Source organism: Taudactylus pleione, unplaced genomic scaffold, assembly GCF_031769625.1.
Source record: "Taudactylus pleione unplaced genomic scaffold, aTauple2 ptg002653l, whole genome shotgun sequence".
Lineage (NCBI taxonomy): Eukaryota > Metazoa > Chordata > Amphibia > Anura > Myobatrachidae > Taudactylus > Taudactylus pleione.
Genome location: NW_028287029.1, coordinates 93,404 through 111,306, shown reverse-complemented (window position 1 = coordinate 111,306; position 17,903 = coordinate 93,404). Strand labels below are relative to the sequence as shown.

At 44.0% G+C, this 17,903-nt stretch overlaps 1 protein-coding gene across 1 annotated transcript in view; it reads left to right on the top strand.

Moving 5' to 3' along the window:
• Positions 1-8,968, top strand: part of LOC148431216 (immunoglobulin superfamily member 2-like) — a 155,749-nt gene extending 146,781 nt beyond the window's left edge. Inside the window, exons 3-4 of the mRNA XM_088466212.1 lie at positions 5,463-5,873; positions 8,859-8,968. Coding sequence (XP_088322338.1) covers positions 5,463-5,873; positions 8,859-8,968 — 521 coding nt within the window. The remainder of the gene's footprint in view (positions 1-5,462; positions 5,874-8,858) is intronic.
• Positions 8,969-17,903: the final 8,935 nt, after the last annotated feature.

Here is a 17,903-nt window from a genome sequence, read left to right as displayed (position 1 = left end):
CCCTTCCCAACAACTCCTACTGTGACCCTATATAACCCCTCCATACAACTCCTACTGTGACCCTATATAACCCTTCCCTACAACTCCTACTGTGACCCTATATAACTCCTTCCTACAACTCCTATTAAGATCCTGTATAACCCCTCCCTATAACTCCTACTATGACCCTATATAACATCTCCCTGCAACTCCTACTGTGACCCTATATAACTCCTTCCTACAACTCCTACTGTGACTCTATATAACTCCTCCCTATAACTCCTACTGTGATCCTATATAATTCCTCCTTACATCTCCTACTGTGACCCTATATAACCCTTCCCTACAACTCCTACTGTGACCCTATATAACCCTTCCCTACAACTCCTACTGTGACCCTATATAACACCTCCCTACAACTCCTACTGTGACCCTATATAACCCTTCCCTACAACTCCTACTGTGACCCTATATAACCCCTCCCTACAACTCTAACTGTGACCCTGTATAACCCCTCCCTATAACTCCAACTGTGACCCTATAACTCCAACACCTCCCTACAACGCCTACTGTGACCCTATATAACTCCTCCCTACAACTCCTACTGTGATGTTATATAACTCCTTCCTACAACTCCTACTAAGACCCTGTGTAACCCCTCCCTATAACTCCTACTGTGACCCTATATAACCCCCTCTCTACAACTTCTACTGTGACAATGTATAACCCCTCCATACAACACCTACTGTGACCCTATATAACCCTTCCCTACAACTCCTACTGTAACCCTATATAACTCCTTCCTACAACTCCTATTAAGACCCTGTATAACCCCTCCCTATAACTCCTACTGTGACCCTATATAATCCCTCCCTACAACTCCTACTGTGACCCTGTATAACACCTCCCTATAACTCCTACTGTGACCCTATATAACTCCTCCCTACAACTCCTACTGTGACCTTATATAACTCATTCCTACAACTCCTACTGTGACCCTATATATCCCCTCCCTATAACTCCTACTGTGACCCTATATAACACCTCCCTACAACGCCTACTGTGACCCTATATAACCCTTCCCTACAACTCCTACTGTGACCCTATATAACCCTTCCCTACAATTCCTACTGTGACCCTATATAACCCTTCCCTACAACTCCTTCTGTGACCCTATATAACCCCTCCCTACAACTCTAACTGTGACCCTGTATAACCCCTATATATAACTCCAACTGTGACCCTATATAACCCCTCCCTACAACGCCTACTGTGACCTTATATAACCCCTCCCTACAACTCCTACTGTGATGTTATATAACTCCTTCCTACAACTCCTACTAAGACCCTGTGTAACCACTCCCTATAACTCCTACTGTGACCCTATATAACCCCCTCTCTACAACTTCTACTGTGACAATGTATAACCCCTCCATACAACACCTACTGTGACCCTAGATAACCCTTCCCTACAACTCCTACTGTGACCCTATATAACTCCTTCCTACAATTCCTATTAAGACCCTGTATAACCCTTCCCTATAACTCCTACTGTGATCCTATATAATCCCTCCCTACAACTCCTACTGTGACCCTATATAACCCCTCCCTGCAACTCCTACTGTGACCCTATATAACTCCTTCCTACAACTCCTACTGTGGCCTTATAAATCCCTCCCTACAATTCCTACTGTGACCCTATATAACTCCTCCCTACTACTCCTGCTGTGACCCTATATAACTCCTCTCTACAACTCCTACTGTGACCCTATATAACTAATCCTCCCAACTCCTACTATGACCCTATATAACCCCTCCCTACAACTCTACTGGGACCCTTTAAAACACCTCCCTACAACTCCGCCTGTGACCCTATATAACCCTTCCCTACAACTCCTACTGTGCCCCTATATAACCCCTCCCTACAACTCTAACTGTGACCCTGTATAACCCCTCCCTATAACTCCAACTGTGACACTATATAACCCCTCCCTACAACGCCTACTGTGACCCTATATAACCCTTCCCTACAACTCCTACTGTGACCCTATATAACCCCTCCCTACAACTCTAACTGTGACCCTGTATAACCCCTCCCTACAACTCCTACTGTGACCCTATATAACTCCTTTCTACAACTCCTATTAAGACCCTGTATAACCCCTCCCTATAACTCCTACTGTGACCCTATATGACCCTTACCTACAACACCTACTGTGATGTTGTAAAACTCCTTCCTACAACTCCTACTAAGACCCTGTGTAACCCCTCCCTATAACTCCTACTGTGACCCTATATAACCCCCTCCCTACAACTTCTACTGTGACAATGTATAACCCTTCCCAACAACTCCTACTGTGACCCTATATAACCCCTCCATACAACTCCTACTGTGACCCTATATAACCCTTCCCTACAACTCCTACTGTGACCCTATATAACTCCTTCGTACAACTCCTATTAAGATCCTGTATAACCCCTCCCTATAAATCCTACTGTGACCCTATATAACATCTCCCTGCAACTCCTACTGTGACCATATATAACTCCTTCCTACAACTCCTACTGTGACTCTATATAACTCCTCCCTATAACTCCTACTGTGATCCTATATAATTCCTCCTTACATCTCCTACTGTGACCCTATATAACCCTTCCCTACAACTCCTACTGTGACCCTATATAACCCTTCCCTACAACTCCTACTGTGACCCTATATAACACCTCCCTACAACTCCTACTGTGACCCTATATAACCCTACCCTACAACTCCTACTGTGACCCTATATAACCCCTCCCTACAACTCTAACTGTGACCCTGTATAACCCCTCCCTATAACTCCAACTGTGACCCTATATAACCCCTCCCTACAACGCCTACTGTGACCCTATATAACTCCTCCCTACAACTCCTACTGTGATGTTATATAACTCCTTCCTACAACTCCTACTAAGACCCTGTGTAACCCCTCCCTATAACTCCTACTGTGACCCTATATAACCCCCTCTCTACAACTTCTACTGTGACAATGTATAACCCCTCCATACAACACCTACTGTGACCCTATATAACCCTTCCCTACAACTCCTACTGTAACCCTATATAACTCCTTCCTACAACTCCTATTAAGACCCTGTATAACCCCTCCCTATAACTCCTACTGTGACCCTATATAATCCCTCCCTACAACTCCTACTGTGACCCTGTATAACACCTCCCTATAACTCCTACTGTGACCCTATATAACTCCTTCCTACAACTCCTACTGTGGCCCTATATAAATCCCTCCCTACAACTCCTACTGTGACCTTTTATAACTCCTCCCTACAACTCCTACTGTGACCCTATATAACTCCTCCCTACAACTCCTACTGTGACCCTATATAACTCCTCTCTACAACTCCTACTGTGACCCTATATAACTAATCCCCCCAACTCCTACTGTGACCCTATATAACCCCTCCCTACAACTCTACTGGGACCCTATACAACCCCTCCTTACAACTCCTACTGGGACCCTATACAACCCCTCCCTACAACTCCTACTGGAACCCTAAACAACCCCTCCCTACAACTCCTACTGTGACCCTATATAACTTCTCCCTACAACTCCTACTGTGACCTTATATAACTCCTCCCTACAACTCCTACTGTGACTCTATATAACCTCTCCCTACAACTCCTGCTGTGACCCTATATAACTCCTCTCTACAACTCCTACTATGACCCTATATAACTAATCCCCCAACTCCTACTGTGACCCTATATAACCCCTCCCTACAACTCCTACTGGGACCCTATACAACCCCTCCCTACAACTCCTACCGGGACCCTATACAACACCTCCCTACAACTCCTACCTGAACCCTAAACAACCCCTCCCTACAAATCCTACTGAGACCCTATATACCCCCTCCCTACAACTCCTACTGGGACCCTATACAACCCCTCCCTACAACTCCTACCAGGACCCTATACAACCCCTCCCTACAACTCCTACCGGAACCCTAAACAACCCCTCCCTACAACTCCTACTGTGACCCTTTATAACTCCTCCCTACAACTCCTACTGTGACCCTATATAACTCCTCCCTACAACTCCTACTGTGACACTATATAACCCCTCCCTACAACTCCTGCTGTGACCCTATATAACTCCTCTCTACAACTCCTACTGTAACCCTATATAACTAATCCTCCCAACTCCTACTGTGACCCTATATAACCCCTTCCTACAACTCCTACTGGGACCCTATACAACCCCTCCCTACAACTCCTACTGGGACCCTATACAAACCCTCCCTACAACTCCTACCGGAACCCTAAACAACCCATCCCTACAACTCCTACTGTGACCCTATATAACCAATCCCTACAACTCCTACTGTGACCCTATATAACTTTTCCCTACAACTCCTAATGTGACCCTATATAATCCCTCCCTACAACTCCCACTGGGACCCTATATAACCCCTCCCTACAACTCCTACCAGGACCCTATATAGCCCCTCCCTACAACTCCTACTGTGACCCTATATAACTCCTCCCTACAACTCCTACTGTGACACTATATAACCCCTCCCTATAACTCCTTCTGTGACCCTGTATAACCCTTCCCTACAACTCCTACTGTGACCCTGTATTACCCTTCCCTACAACTCCTAATGTGACCCTATATAATCCCTCCCTACAACTCCTACTGTGACCCTCCATATAACTCCTACTGTGACCCTATATAACCCCAGCCTACAACTCCTACTGTGACCCTATATAATCCCTCCCTACAAGTCCCACTGTGACCCTATATAATCCCTCCCTTTAAATCCTACTGTGACCCTATACAACCCCTCTCTACAACTCCTACTGTGACCTTATATAACCCCTCCCTACAACTCCTACTGTGACACTATATAACCCCTCCCTACAACTCCTACTGTGACCCTATATAACCCTTCCCTACAACTCCTACTGTGACCCTATATAGCCCCTCCCTACAACTCCTACTGTGACCCTCCATATAACTCCTACTGTGACCCTATATAACCCCAGCCTATAACTCCTACTGTGACCCTATATAACCCCAGCCTATAACTCCTACTGTGACCCTATATAACCCCAGCCTATAACTCCTACTGTGACCCTATATATCCCTTTTCGATAACTTCTCCCTGCTGTTAAGACCCCATAGGGGTGAACATGACTTGTTGGTAAAGTTTACACTCTGGGCCAATCTTCTCTCTCAGTAATGCTGATAGTTCCATCCATCCATCTTTTTTTGCAGTTGCCATTTGGGATAATTTTTTCCCCACAGTTGTTTGGTGCAGTAACCAGTTGTAGCTCCTCCCATTACTTCAAAAAAGGTCTCCATGTGATTATTCCTGTTACGTCACATAAAAACCCAACCATTACCATCTCCATCTATTCCTAACCACGCCTGGGCCTTCTATCTGTTTATCTGCTCTCAATCTTGCCCTCTCCGCAGTGATCCCAGACTTGCTACGGGTACGGATATTGTCACCAGAGCAACTGACTCTTCGCGAAGACGACTCATTGACCATGACTTGTGAGGTATCCTCTGGTACTCGCCAGCACACGCACTTCTCTGTCACCTGGTATCAGAGACGTATGGACTCTATGCAGTCACTTCTCACCCTCTCCAAGCATTCCATTGTATCTGCTGGGCCTGCTTTCCTCGGACGCCACCAGGCCAGTGAGATCCGGTTGGAGAAAGTGTCAGCCACCTGGTACCAGCTGACAGTGTCCAGACTGCAGGCCACAGATCAAGCCGAATATTACTGCCAGGCCACCGAGTGGATCCAAGATCCAGATAAGAGCTGGTACCCGCTGACCAGCAAGAGAAGCCAAGTCACAAGAGTCCAGCTTCATTCACCAGGTACTGTCCAGTAGGGCTCAGACCACTGAATCTGTAGCACTAGTTTATGCTAGGGTACTAGATATGGAGCTGTCTTTAGCGGTCCTATCCCTAGGATGGTCAGAACAGCCAACCAGACAAATCTGAGGTGTGTTACAGCCAATGACACAGGTTATCCCATGGTTACCTGTGAAGACAGCAATACTTACTCCACCAGTGGCGATGACAATCCCACCAAGTTGCTATGCAAAATAACAACTGCAATTGATTTGAATGCCTCATAGCAACCAACTGTATCTATGTGGCACCTGGTGAAGACCCTATAGACTGTGCTGAAGACTCCACCAGGTGCTTTATAGACCACTATGCTATGAAGATTCCATTATGTGCTATGGAGGCCCCATAGTTTGCTCTGAAGACTTTGCAGGTTTTTATGAGCATACCATAAGCTCCTTTCACATGTGGGGCCAAATGTAATTGGGTGAGAGTTTAGCAGTAACACTATCTGGATGAGAGTTTAAATCATGAGAGTTTTTTTAGTCTAATGACAGGCGAGTTTCCATATTCTCAGACTCTATTACATTGGGCGAGTTTTCATGTTCTCGGACTATATTACATTGGGGGAGTTTCCATGTTCTCGGACTATATTACATTGGGCGAGTTTCCATGTTCTCGGACTATATTACATTGGGGGAGTTTCCATGTTCTCGGACTATATTACATTGGGGGAGTTTCCATGTTCTCGGACTATATTACATTGGGGGAGTTTCCATGTTCTCAGACTCTATTACATTGGGGAAGTTTCCATGTTCTCAGACTCTATTACATTGGGGGAGTTTCCATGTTCTCGGACTCTATTACATTGGGGGAGTTTCCAAGTTCTCGGACTATATTACATTGGGGGAATTTCCATGTTCTCGGACTATATTACATTGGGGGAGTTTCCATGTTCTCGGACTATATTACATTGGGGGAGTTTCCATGTTCTCGGACTATATTACATTGGGCGAGTTTCCATGTTCTCGGACTATATTACATTGGGCGAGTTTCCATGTTCTCGGACTATATTACATTGGGCGAGTTTCCATGTTCTCGAACTATATTACATTGGGGGAGTTTCCATGTTCTCAGACTATATTACATTGGGGGAGTTTCATGTTCTCAGACTATATTACATTGGGGGAATTTCCATGTTCTCAGACTATATTACATTGGGTGAGTTTCCGTGTTCTCAGACTATATTACATTAGGGGAGTTTCCATGTTCTCAGACTATATTACATTGGGGGAGTTTCCATGTTCTCAGACTATATTACATTGGGGGAGTTTCCATGTTCTCAGACTATATTACATTGGGGAAGTTTCCATGTTCTCAGACTATATTACATTGGGTGAGTTTCCATGTTCTCAGACTATATTACATTGGGGAAGTTTCCATGTTCTCAGACTATATTACATTGGGGCGAGTTTCCATGTTCTCGGACTATATTACATTAGGGGAGTTTCATGTTCTCAGACTATATTACATTAGGGGAGTTTCCATGTTCTCAGACTATATTACATTGGGGGAGTTTCCATGTTCTCAGACTATATTACATTGGGTGAGTTTCCATGTTCTCAGACTATATTACATTGGGGAAGTTTCCATGTTCTCAGACTATATTACATTGGGGCGAGTTTCCATGTTCTCGGACTATATTACATTGGGGGAGTTTCCATGTTCTCGGACTATATTACATTGGGGGAGTTTCCATGTTCTCGGACTATATTACATTGGGGGAGTTTCCATGTTCTCGGACTATATTACATTGGGGGAGTTTCCATGTTCTCGGACTATATTACATTGGCCGAGTTTCCATGTTCTCGGACTATATTACATTGGGGGAGTTTCCATGTTCTCGGACTATATTACATTGGGCAAGTTTCCAAGTTCTCGGACTATATTACATTGGGGGAGTTTCCATGTTCTCGGACTATATTACATTGGGGGAGTTTCCATGTTCTCGGACTAGATCACATTGGGGGAGTTTCCATGTTCTCGGACTATATTACATTGGGGGAGTTTCCATGTTCTCGGACTATATTACATTGGGGGAGTTTCCATGTTCTCAGACTATATTACATTGGCCAAGTTTAAAAAGTGTCAGAGGTTACTGCTAAACTCTCACATTATCTAACCTCTCACCCTGTTACATTTGGCCCATGATTTTTTTTGACAACCAAGGGACTGTGGGCCATCTTTACATATAGTAATGTTATAGATTCATGGATCTCTGTGTAGCTGCCAATTGGGACAATTCCTCCTCACAATTGAATAGTTGCTCCTATGTCATCATGACAAACCGTCTAATGAGGACACTTCCCATAGCAACCAATCAGATTATAGCTATCATTTATAGAATGTACCAGGTAAATGATCTTTAGATTCTGATTGGCTGCTATGTGTGACATCTCTATCTCCCCCATAACTATGTCATATTTCTACAGAGCGGACTTGGCGGCAGGTCTCACTAAAGCAATGTGTGCATTCTGTGACCCCTGCTGACCTCTCCCACCATGTCTGCTGATGTAACTGGCTGTGATGTCATTGTGGGTTAAGGGTTCTCAATTATTCTTATTCTTATCGTTTATTTATATGGCGCCACAAGTGTTCCGCAGCACCTTACAGAGTACATAACTAAAAAAGTGACTTACAATACAATACAATGCAGGACAAGGACATGGATAATATACATTGATACATTGGTGGCCATAACAACCAAATAAGCAACAGAACATAAGCACCAAGTGTTAGGTGCCCTAGTGGTGGGTAAGAAGTAGATGAACATAAAGTAAGGAGAAGCACAAGAGGGTAGAGGGCCCTGCTTGTAAGAGCTTACATTCCCAAGGGGAGGGGCAGACAGACGGGCATGATACAGATGGGGAAGATAGGGAGGAGGGAGCAGGTAGCAGCAAGTTAGGATTTATTGTCATCACCTTACATTTATCTTGTATGATTGTTTTGCAGACGTGATGTCACCAGTCCAAAGCTCAGCCATCAGGAGAACCCGCTACTTTCCACTACAGCTCCCCCTACTGGCATGGACAGTGTACTGCGCGCAGGCCTGTGGGTGGTGAGGTGGTGCCACCCTACCACAGGAATACATCACTCAGCTACACTGCAGGACACTCGGGGAATGTTCATGTGTATCCTGGGAATAATGATGGGCCTATGCTTATACCCGGACCGGTGTCACTCTCCCTGCTTACCCCACACTGTTATTAGTAGTAGATGAGTTTCCGCAGGAACAAATGAAATAACTCTTATATAAATGTTCATCCATTACCCTACAATGACACGTTTCCTCCTTGCCAGCACAGACTAGTTACATGTGCCCACAGAAGGGGCCCATAATGCTTCGCTGTTACCTCTGCCTCCTGCTGGGAGCAGGTTAGTGCATTCTGCACCAGGTCATGTGCATACCCGGACTGGCCAGCAGGGAGCAGCAAACACTAACGTTACATTTCTGTATGTGTATATGTCATTACACGTCTATCATTCCATTCATACATGACCCATACATGTTATTACATATGGAGAATCTCTGTATGCGTATATGTCATTACACGTCCATCATTACATTCATACATGACCCATACATGTTATTACATAGGGAGAATCTCTGTATGTGTGTATGTCATTACACGTCCATCATTTCATTCATACATGACCCATACATGTTATTACATATGGAGAATCTCTGTATGCGTATATGTCATTACACGTCCATCATTTCATTCATACATGACCCATACATGTTATTACATAGAGAGAATCTCTGTATGTGTGTATGTCATTACACGTCCATCATTTCATTCATACATGACCCATACATGTTATTACATATGGAGAATCTCTGTATGTGTGTATGTCATTACACGTCCATCATTTCATTCATACATGACCCATACATGTTATTACATACGGAGAATCTCTGTATGCGTATGTCATTACACGTCCGTCATTTCATTCATACATGACCCATACATGTTATTACATATGGAGAATCTCTGTATGTGTATATATCATTACATGTCCATCATTTCATTCATACATGACCCATACATGTTATTACATAGGGAGAATCTCTGTATGTTCTGATATCTTGTTTATTGCTAAATAAATGTCTCCATGTGGCAGGACTGACTGACATATTGGGGGCAGATACAGGGCAGGAGTCGGCCATTATTATTTAGCCATATGCTGAGTTGTACGCTGCTCTCCGCCCGCAGCGCCACTATCCGGTATCACTGGTCTCATGGCGTCATCGCTATCAGTGCGCACTCACACCAGCCCTATCCCTGCTGCAAGATATCCACCTGCATTACACGTATGTACACCTCCGCGTAGCCCACAGTTACTGTGACACGCAGGGGTGGGTAGAGGGGGAGGCGAGGACAAATTACTTTGGCCCGGGCTTTTTCGAGGGGCCTGGTGGGGCCCTGGTCAGCTGTTGAAGGGGTCATAGTATCTTTCTTTTCTTTTTTTCGAAGCGTATTGACCACGCCTCCCCGATTTGGCCACGCCCCCTTAGTATCACCCAGGCACACTGTAACTTGATGGCTCAGTTGTTAACACACCCTGGATACGCCCTCATTGATCTTAGCCTACGTGCGAACACATCCCGTTACCACCCAGTTACGCCACTTAAGTGAAGATGCGACAAAGTTGTGTACGACTCAACCATGAATCACCCATAGATGCGTCCGCTCAGCTACACAGCATGCGCAGTGCGGCAACACGAAAAAACGCTCCGCAAAACTGACAAACTCTGCACCGGCCCCTAGGTGTCAGTAAAAGTCTAGTTATTACATTTTTTACATATATTGTGGCAAGTTATTCCGCAACGCTGTGCAACCTCATCTAATTACAGTATATAACTTATTATTATATGGTGATAGATCCAATGTCACCAATTATTTTTTTATTAATAAAGATGAGGTACTGTAGGTGGTGTAATAAACTTGGTAAATGTAAATCATGAAATTATATAAAAATACAATTAGTCTGTAGGTACTGGGGGCCTCATTCAGAGACGTTCGTTAGATGCAAGCGGTCGCTCTGAATCAGGGCGGCTGCTTGCATCCTGAACGGCCGCCTTCTGGTCGATCGCTAGGCTGTGGGTTACCACCCACAGCTCTAATGACCGACATGGATGATGGTCGCGATGGTCAAGACCATCGGGGCTTACGACCAGACCCTAGGGTAGGGTCTGGGCACTTGTAAGCCCCAGGGAGATTCCTGCTCTGTTTGAGCAGGAAGTTCCCCACTGACATCAGCAATGTCAGTGGGGCCGCCCCCAAACGGCAAGCGTTCTGACTGGAACGCCTCCGTTTGGCTGGGCACGCCCCCGGCCCGCCCGGCAAAAAGGGGCGAGCTGTCACTCAACATCGACAGCTCGCCCCGTCTGCTTCGAGACCCCTAACGATGATGCGCCCTTCGTTAGCCGGGTCTCGCACATGCGCACGACCGAGCCGGCTCCGTCGTGCGCATGCGCTGTGGGGCAACATCGAGTCGATCGCGAGTGCTCACTACCGACTCTGAATAAGCTCCTGGGTCCTTTAGAGATAATATATAGAAGATACTCTGAAGAGCTTTATTGCGCACTGAAGATACAGCGGCAGCTCGGAGGGAATGGACATTATGTCGCAGGAAATATTATAGAGTAGAAGTTATAAGTCGGGTTTATATAGAGGTTGCAGCAGAATATATCATACCTCCCAACCATCCCGATTTCAGCGGGACAGTGACGCTTTTCGGACAATGCCCTGCTGTCTCGCCCGTGGGCCACAGTGTCCTGCCGGTGTGTCTATTTAGTGCTGGGAGAAGACTGGGGGAAGCCTGGGACACCTGCCAGAGTGCTCAGCTTGTTCCCAGCGTGATGAGAAGGGGGCGTGACCGCATGCCCGAGCTGACATGATGCCACGCCCCCTTCCGCGCATGCGCACCTTCTCCACACACGAAAATTCCTGATCCAGGATATAAGAAAGTTGGGAGGTATAATATATGGAAATATTCGGATCGGTGTCCTTACCTTTCCCGCAGCCCCATTCTCCTCCTATGTGTGTGATACAGGGAGCTGGACATTATAGAACCATATAGTGGCGAGATGAGCTGCAGCCCAACCATGCACCAAGCTAGACCCAGCTCCATATACAACCAGCCTCAGGAGAGCAGCAAATACTCACAGCAACATGGTGGCACAGTGGTTAGCATTATACAGGGGGTGTATACAGGGGGTGTATACAGGGGGGGGGGGTCCTTACTCTGACCTCATCTATCAGTTTCTGTTTCTCGTGTGTGGTTTTCTCATCTGATATCCAAGTCCTCTATCCCCCAGCAGATGATGGCAGCCAGGGGACTCGTTTTCCTCCTCATTACCAGGTAATCATTATGTTAATGATAACTAGATACGTGTTACTATAGCAACAAAAGACCCTTCATTAATTTAACCCATTTATTAGCATTTCTACAAACTGTTACAATGTAATTACTAACAATGTAACGCTCAGTGCTTGTAGACTTTATCAGAGTAATTACTCTGAGCTGAGGACACGTCGCCAGTAGCAACACAGAGACCCCACATATATGTCAGAGGTGTTACCGGGGTCTGTCAGTGTATGTCACCAATGTGTCCACTACACTATCTATCTCATATCTATCTATATCTATCTATCTCATACCTATCCATCTATCTATCTAATATCTATGGTATCTGTCTAATATCTATCTATATCTCATATCTATCTATCTATCTCATATCTATCTATCTATCTATCTCATATCTATCTATCTATCTATCTAGTATCTCTCATATCTATCTCATACCTATCTCATATCTATCTATCTCATACCTATCTCATATCTATCTATCGCATACCTATCTAATATCTCTCATATCTATCTCATACCTATCTATTTAATATCTATCTAATATCTATCTATCTCATACCTAATACCTATCTGTCTCATATCTATCTCATACCTATCTATCTAATATCTATCTGTCTCATATCTATCTAATATCTATCTAACTCATATCTATCTAATATCTATCTGTCTCATATCTATCTAATATCTATCTATCTCATATCTATCTAATATCTATCTGTCTCATATCTATCTAATATCTATCTATCTCATATCTATCTAATATCTATCTATCTAATATCTATCTCATATCTACGGTATCTGTCTAAAATCAATCTATATCTCATATCTATCTATCTAATATCTATCTATCTAATATCTATCTCATATCTACGGTATCTGTCTAATATCTATCTATATCTCATATCTATCTATCTAATATCTATCGCATACCTGTCTCATATCTATCTATCTAGTATCTCTCATATCTATCTCATACCTATCTATTTAATATCTATCTAATACCTATCTATCTAATATCTATCTATCTCATACCTAATACCTATCTGTCTCATATCTATCTCATACCTATCTAATACCTATCTGTCTCATATCTATCTAATACCTATCTGTCTCATATCTATCTCATACCTATCTGTCTCATACCTATCTATCTAATATCTGTCTCATATCTATCTAATATCTATCTGTCTCATATCTATCTAATATCTATCTGTCTCATATCTATCTAATATCTATCTGTCTCATATCTATCTATCTCATATCTATCTACCTAATATCTATCTCATACCTATCTGTCTCATATCTATCTATCTCATACCTATCTAATATCTATCTAATATCTCATACCTATCTATCTCATATCTATCTAAATATATCATATCTATCTATCTCATACCTCTCATATCATATCTATATCATATATATCTATCTCATATCTATCTAATACCTATCTTATACTTATCTATCTATATCATATCTATATCATATATATCTATCTCATATCTATCTACCTATCTCATTATATATCTATCTTTCTCATATACTGTATATCTATCTCATTAACTATTTATCTATCTCATATCTACCTATCTTATATCTATCTATCTGACCAGGGTGTGTGGCCAAATCTGCAGTAGGTTTAAATCCAATTTATTTGTCCTATTTCAGGCCATTTTAGAACCGCTTTACTGCTCCTTGATATGTCCCAGATCCTCCTCATGCCGATTTATATGCCTAATACCCCTTTTACACCAGAGCAAAAACCTGGGTTATTGCTGGGTCTACCCGGGTCGCAGCTCAGTGTAAAAGGGTCCCTGAAAAATAACCCAGGTCAAGTGACCCTGCAATCCAACCCAGGTAGCTACCAGGGTTGGACCTAGGATGGACCCAGGTACTGGTGCAGTGTAAACGTCGTAACCCGAGTTATCCGACCTGGGTCATGCCTAAAATGCGCTGATTGGCGGTTGTGGAGCAGTCACCTCCCACTTTTTATGACCTCACAAGTTTAGCAGGGCAGACCCAGGTTCAGTGTGAACGGGGCTGACCTGAGAATAACCAAGATCAATGGTGCTGTGTAAACAGTGTCTGACCAGGGTTGGAACAATGGCCCTCATTCAGAGCCACTCGCAAACAGTACGCTCGTTGCGTTCCGATGTTGACTAACCACGCATGCGTCGGTGTTACACTGCGCATGTGCGTACGGCAGATTGCGAGCTTTTTATCTGTCGTTCCTAAAATAGCGTACAGGAAGTGACATGTCAAATGTGATTGACAGAACAGGGCGTTTTTGGGTGTTGACGGGGGTGGAGATGGAAAAACGCAGGCGTGGCGAGGCGTTTTTGGGGCGTACATACATTAGCAGATGCGAACGTCAAATGTGTTCGGACCGTCACATACGTCACTGGAACATCCTCTTTCCCTTCAAAATGCTCGCACAGTTTAGGGTCTGGATTACTCGACCACATTGGCGATGGCCTTCTCCTCCGTCCCGGGACTCCACGATGGTGCAGCGATTAATCGCGGGTGGTCACAAAAGCAATTAGTGTTGTATTGAAAACCGGCTTGGTATGTGTTTGGAAAGCAGTTTATTGGGATAGCACAAAAGCGTACGCAGGTGGAAATCATACCTGCTAATGTCAGGATTACACAATCAATTGGCGTACATTTTTGGGGGGTTTTTTTGGCCTCAATTTGTTGTTTATGGCCTATTGTGACAATAATGTCATCATGTTTTAATTAGCTCCCCTTTTTTTTTTTAATGTGGAATTTGCATCGTTATGTGATTTTTTAAACGTTCCTTCAAGAGGCCTTTTTTTTATACAAATGAAATGGTTTTTTGTGTCCTTTTTTGCCTTTAGGGCCAGGATTAAATGTAACCCATTTGTACAATAATGTCACAATACAATGTCAGATTTTTTTCATAAATTTATTGTGTAAACACAAACCAATTGGCATAATATTTTTTTTTAGTTTTTCTGCCAAAGATACTTTTTATCAAAAATAAATAATCAATAACTGATAACATAAACGTACAAAAATAACTTAAAAACATTTCACAAGAAAGGAGAGGGAAGTTTTGACCAGAAAGGAATATGAGCCAAGCACAGAAGGAGTGTGGGAAAAGTCGCCATTGCTGTCACCGTTTTTTCGCCCGTTTGGATGGGGGAGGGTGGGCGCCAGACCGGGTCCGGGATGCCATCGGGCTGGCCTGTCCAGAGGCAGATGTTGTGGCCTCTGGACTAGGCACAGGGCTAGGCACATTTGGAGGATTGGCTGATGTTGTGCCAGAGGTGGAGGATCCTGATGTTCCGGCAGGAAGGGAGGTCGGCTCCACCATGTGCTGGCGAACGAGCTGCTCCAGGGCATCGGCGATGCGGATGTTGGCCCTGGTATTTTCTGCCAGGGCCTGACCAATGGTCACATTGGCCGCAGCATTTTGCTCCAGGGCCTCAGCCACCCGTAGCAGACTGGCGTCCATCCTCTGCAGAATCTCCGTATGGAAATCCGATTTGAAATTGAGTTCTGTGAGGAGGCCCACTGCCTGCGAGGGGGCACGCCCTGGACTGGCTTCTGCAGGGTCCTCAGCCGGATGTACTGGTTCCTCCCCTGCAGAGCCAGCAGAAATTCTGCGGCCAAGGCTTCCCTCTGGAGCAGACTCATCCGCCTGTGTCTCTGTTGGAAAAATGAGAAAAGACTCACATTAGAATCTACATATTGGCACAATAGCATTTCAGAGTTGGTGACATCACAATACTTACCTGGGCCAACATGAGGAGCCGCAAAGTCTGGCATGTCCGTATCCATGTTGGACACGCCAAACACCTCCACAGGCTGCACACACCCCTGTGCCAGCTCTTCTAAATCCGTCAACTCCAATGACACAGGGGTGGGACCCCCACCTGTCCCCCTTGCATGCCTAGCCCTGTCCGCGAGTTTTTGCTTTAGGCGATATTTGAAGTCGCCCCATCTGTGGGGAAAAATGGAAGCCATTATCCTTTGGTTTAAAATGGTGTTTGTTTTTAGGGGGGGCAAGTGTTTACTTACCGCCGTTTGACATCCCGGGCTAGACGGACATAATCACCCACCGTATTGACAGCAACGGCTACCTCTTCCCACATTCTCCCCTTCTGGCTTAGACTCATATTCCTGTCTGCCTGTGGCAGGATGTCCACACACTTCTGGATCAAAACCTCCATCTCCTTTCTTGTGAAATGTGGCTGCCTTTTTTTTTTGGCCGCTTTGGCCGGAATACTGGGCCCAGCAGCCTCTTCCATGTCATCCTCCTCACCTATTTGTGTAAATTTACAGAATTCACAAAATCACAACTTGCCTCATCTTATGTTTCAAATTAATCGTTGATAGAAAATGCATGAAAGACTTACCGCCTGACTCTTGGGCATTTTTTCCCTGGTCTGTCGCCATGTCTGCGGTCCAAACAAGAAATACACCAGAATTTGAATGTGTTTTCGTGACGTATTTATACATGCGTCCTTATTTTGCGGCCGCATCATTGATTGTGCGGCCCTATGATCCCTCCTTAATTTGTGCGGGAAACGAAACACTATTTATGGCTTGGTGTGTCTCAAGTCGAGGTGGCGTTTTTGGATTGTTGGAGGTTATCTTGGCTGGAGTTTATTGATTGTGTAGAAAGGAGTTGGAGGTTGGAGAATCGTTTGTTGTTTAGATTTGCGTTTTTTTTTCCGTTATCTTTGTTGGTTTATATTTTTGGGACCTCGTTTTTTGATTTGGTAAGTTTTGTGAAGTCTAACTTTTGTTCAATTGTTGTTTCATTGTGTTTCGTATATTTTGTAATTTTTGGATACCTAATTTATTCTATTTTAGATTTTGTTTATTTTCGACCCCAAAGACCTTTTGATTTTGCATCTTAGATATTTGCTCTTGGTAAGTCCATTTTTTATCTTGTATTAGCGAACTAATTAGCGCATTTTTAGTAGTTACTCTTGTGACTTGTATTAGCGAACTAATTAGCGCATTTTTAGTAGTTACTCTTGTGACTTGTATTAGCGAACTAATTAGCGCATTTTAAACAGCTTAATAATCATTCTAACTTTTTGATGGTTTAGCTTTCGCTTTTTGAGCCAACATTTCGACCCGTTTTGATGTACTGTGTTAAATGTTGCTTTGCGGTTTTGCAAAATGGGTGTTTAGCATATTTGAACTTTGGTCTAGCACAAAATGTATCCACAAAAATGCACAGAGTGAAATGTGTCAAGTAATTTTGTTGTTTATTTTCAGTTTGGACGTATCATGACAATACCCCGGCATGTAAGCAGCAATGGATGGTATCATCAAGCTAAGTTGTTTTAATATAGTTTGGGGGTGGGTCAAAAGCCTTACTTTTAAATTTTGGAATTTCAGGTTGATCTGGGGAGGATTGTTCTGGCCATGCTCCCGGAAGCCGACCAACCTCAATCTCATCCCAGGCGTAGGCATCGTAGGCATGCAAGGCCCCAGATATTTCGAACACGTGTCACCCTTTTTGGAATGCCCGATGATGAGGTTTTAAGATGCTACCGTCTACTTCCCAAAATCATCATAGACACTCTCTCATTAATAGAAAGTGATCTTGAGCGGCAAATTGACAGTCCAACAGCAATA